At 38.2% G+C, this 4249-nt stretch overlaps 1 protein-coding gene across 1 annotated transcript; it reads left to right on the plus strand.

Annotated features, from left to right (window-relative positions):
- Window positions 1–1012: 1012 nt before the first annotated feature.
- On the plus strand, window positions 1013–3256 carry LOC132185782 (uncharacterized). The gene has a single exon (XM_059599568.1). The coding sequence runs from the start codon at window positions 1605–1607 to the stop codon at window positions 2943–2945; it is 1341 nt and encodes a 446-aa protein (XP_059455551.1). The 5' UTR covers window positions 1013–1604; the 3' UTR covers window positions 2946–3256.
- Window positions 3257–4249: the final 993 nt, after the last annotated feature.

Raw genomic sequence — 4249 nt, forward strand, 5'->3', positions numbered from 1 at the left:
AATCTACCGTTCATATAAGTAGCTTTTGGAAGTTGGAAAATGCATCTCCTCAAGAGAACATTTTAACTTGACCTAACCCCATTAGGATATCAGTGGTTAAGGCAGTTAATACTTACTAGGTTTGTGTGAGCAATTTTCTGTTGCGGAAATTCGAACCCACACCTAAACCTCATAAAAATTTCCTTAAAACCACTTAACTAGCGTCATCGGTGGTAAGTTAAACAATTTTTTAGTAGTAGAACTTTTAGGCAAAGCTTTTATGGACAAAAAGCTTTATTACTCACATCAATTCCAAACAAATAAGACTCCATTTGTTACAATTTTTATTTTATGTCTTTCGTTTTCGTTTCTCAAAACAAATATATTAACAAATAACTTAAACACAAAACATGTCTAAAACACAAAAAGCGGTTTTACATTTATATCATATCAAAATGCTTTTTCAAATTAATAACAAAAAATACCTCAAAACACATTAACAAAAAGAGTTTAAATCTGTTTGGCTTTGTGATTTTACCAACTCTTTTTAAAATCACATTTTTTTATTAACTATACTTTCAAATTATTATGATTATTATTTTAAACAGAAACATACCATTAAGTAAAACAAGTTTCAATTATATAATTTTATCGACAAAATAAATAAACAAACAATCTCTGACCAATGGTATTCTTGAGTCACTCCATAAGATCAACATAATAATCTATTGCAAATTGTCTCACCTGACGTACTAAAGAGTGAAATCCATAATAGAAGTGGCAGAAGCTCATAAGATAAGGCCAACAAAAAAAAAAAGAAGTTCATCCTCTCGGGCACATTACACATACATGAATTTGGCCAAGACGTCCCTTTTATTAAGCAATTTGTACTGGAAGCATCATATATTATATTTTAGAAATTACATTGGACTGACTCTAATTTTGTCGCTACCATCTTTACAGAAAAAAATTATTCATAAAATATTAATATAAAGGACCCACCGAATCTTCGCATACATTGAACCTACGATAAGCCCCTTCATTGGCTTCGCCGTTAAAATGTGAGACAATCTTCTTAGCTCGCTGTGATTTGGACATAGACGATGTTTTTCGTGATCATCGAGCCTGGATTCTCGGCTTAATTACGGGGAGTTCTGCTTTATGGCTTTCTGGGGTTGAACAGCTATTTGGAGATTTATTTGGTGCAGATAAGTAGCTTTTGCTTCCTTGTGAATGAACACACTTGAGGGTTTATTATTGTTATTTTTGTTCGTCTTGAATTTGTTGGGTACTTTTATTTGCTTCTAGTTTTGGTTGGTTTCTTTCTAGGAATGCGAAATTTTTTATATTTTTTGTGGAATTTGTAATCGGTATTGAAGTTTTGGATGTGGGTTTCTATTTGGTTTGGTTAGATGGGGAATGGGTATGCTTGTTTGGCTATTTGAATGGCGTCCAGGAGGCTGTAGAAGGAAATGGAAATGCTTTAGGAAGGGCATGCCTGATTTTGTTAGAGTTGGTGGAGTTTATGTGAATGGCTTCATCAGAGTGGGAAATACATATATAGGCTAGGGTTTTAGGGGTTTGGGGTTTATGGGTCTGATCTGAATTGTTGTTTGGAACAAGCAATGGAAAGGAATTTATCACAAGGAGATATGATTCCAGGTGGGTCTTCCTATGGAGGGTTTGACTTGCAAGGATCAATGAGAGTTCATCATCAAGCACAACAACCGCATTCAATGCACCAACACCAGTCTCATCCTCGCCAAGGACCTTCAGTACATCCCTCGATTCATGTGGGTTTCCCGCTCACAATGGGAACCATGCAAAACTGTGATCAAACCATTCCCATGGCAGATTTCAATAAGGGAGAGAGGAGCAAAAACTCGGTGAGCGATGAGGATGATCCAAGCTTTACTGAAGAGGGTGTTGAGGGTCATAATGAAGCAAACAGAGGGAAAAAGGGGTCGCCATGGCAGCGTGTGAAGTGGACTGATAAGATGGTGAGGCTTCTTATTACTGCTGTTTCTTATATAGGAGAGGATGCAGCTTCAGATTGTGGTGGTGGGGGGAGAAGAAAATTTGCAGTGCTACAAAAAAAGGGTAAGTGGAAATGTATTTCAAAGGCCATAGCTGAGAGGGGTTATCATGTTTCACCCCAGCAGTGTGAGGATAAATTCAACGACCTTAACAAAAGGTATAAGAAACTTAATGATATGCTTGGGAGGGGCACTTCTTGCCAGGTTGTTGAGAACCCTGCACTTTTGGATGTGATAGATTACCTGTCAGAGAAAGAGAAAGATGATGTTAGGAAAATATTAAGCTCAAAGCAGCTGTTCTACGAAGAGATGTGTTCTTACCATAATGGCAACAGATTGCATCTGCCTCATGATCCAGAATTGCAGCATTCATTACAGTTGGCTCTTAGAAATAAAGATGACCATGATAATGATGATGTCAGGAGGCACCAACATGATGATCTTGATGAAGATGACCAAGATGTGGAAACTGATGATCCTGATTACTTTGAGGAGAATCACATTTCACATGGGGATAATAGGGGGATGTATGGAGTGTTAGGGTCAGCAAAGAAATTAAAACAAAGTCAGGGCCATGAAGATATTAATTTTGGGAATTCCTTGAATTCCCAGGACTACAACAGAAGTCCTTATTCTCATGCACTAATTGCCCAAGCTGATATGAATCAAGCCTTGCCTGAGAGCACGAAATCAGGTTGGTTACAAAAGCAGTGGATTGGGTCACGCTCACTTCAGTTAGAAGAACAGAAGCTACAAATTCAAGTTGAAATGTTGGAATTGGAGAAACAGCGGTTCAAATGGCAGAAGTTTAGCAGGAAAAGAGACCGTGAGTTGGAAAAGCTGAGGATGGAAAATGAGAGGATGAAACTTGAGAATGACCGTATGGCACTAGAATTGAAGCAAAAGGAAATGAGTGCTGGCTTTAACTAGTTGGCTGGTCTTATCAAACTTAGTTTATTGCTATGGCTATATGCTTGCTATACAATTACAGTCTCCTTCTGCAGCTGGTAAGCTGCAGTTGGTTCCAAGTGGAGTATCGCATATTGGAGGGATAAACCTTGCTGGAAATCATTTATGCTGCCTGCCTATCATAAACACAGGATATTTTGATGGCAATCATCCATTTGCCTTAAATGAATGGTTGAGGAATTTTGTGGCTAGCATTTCCTGTTTTACTTTGTAAGTTTGAATACTTAATATTATATTGTTGTTGTTGTTCTCTTCATGAAATTCAGCTACTATGTTTTTGTTTGGAGTGAGAATAATTGTATCTTTTAGTGGTAACATAAGAAGACTATAATTGAGTTGTTGCTTCTGCCTATATGCAATATATAAGGCAGCATACTTATGGGTCAAGGATTTTTAATATCTAGGCCTGCTTGGCTTCAGTCATGGACAATCTGTTGGAGGTCCTTAGGCATTGTGTAAAATAGATTGGCATCTAACATTCTCTAGGTGGAGCATATGGTTTATGTGGAAGGGTACTTCCTCCTGCTCCTTCTCATATAGTATTATTTGATTTCAGTCATAAATCTTCGATTTTGAATTCTTCTAGTTGATTCATGTAATTGGTCCACTTTGCCTTAGGATTGCATTGCTTCCAAAAGAGAACAATATAGTTTTCTATTAGTAGGTTGTTGGGGCGTATGAGGTGGGTTTATGGAAGAATATTAGGAGAGGTTGGGAAAGTTTAGTAGTTACACCAGATTTGAGGTGGGAGATGACTCCAAGGTTAGATTCTGACATGATCTTTGGTTTGGGGATATGGTCTTTAAGGATGTCTTTCCAGTTTTATTTGGTATTGCTTGCGTAAATGATGCTTCTGCTGCGGCTCACTTGGAATTTTTTGGAGGTGCCATTTAGTGGAACGTGATCTTCGCTAAAGCGGCTCATAATTGGGAGGTAGATGCCTTTGCCGCGTTTTTCAGGATGTTGTATTTAGCGAGAATGACACGGGAAGGGGAAGACAAGCTACGGTGGGTCCCTTCCAAAAGAGGGTTGTTTGGTGTTAAATCCTTCTACAGTGTAATGGGTTGTCATGATGGTTTCCAGTTCCCATGGACGAGTGTTTGGCAAACTAAATTTTCGTTGAGGTAACTTTTTTTGTGTGGTCGGCGGCTTTCGGAAAGATCCTTACCATGGGCAATCTCCAAAAGTGGCGTCATCGTGGTTGATAAGTGCTATATGTGTAAAAGGAATGGAGAATCTGTGGACCATCTCCTTCTCCATTGTGA

The sequence above is a fragment of the Corylus avellana genome, chromosome ca6 (assembly GCF_901000735.1).
Source record: "Corylus avellana chromosome ca6, CavTom2PMs-1.0".
NCBI classification, from domain to species: Eukaryota; Viridiplantae; Streptophyta; class Magnoliopsida; order Fagales; family Betulaceae; genus Corylus; species Corylus avellana.

Excerpts from the sequence above, each read along its gene's own strand:
- LOC132185782 (XM_059599568.1), top strand. The coding sequence starts at position 1,605 with ATGGAAAGGAATTTATCACAAGGAGATATGATTCCAGGTGGGTCTTCC.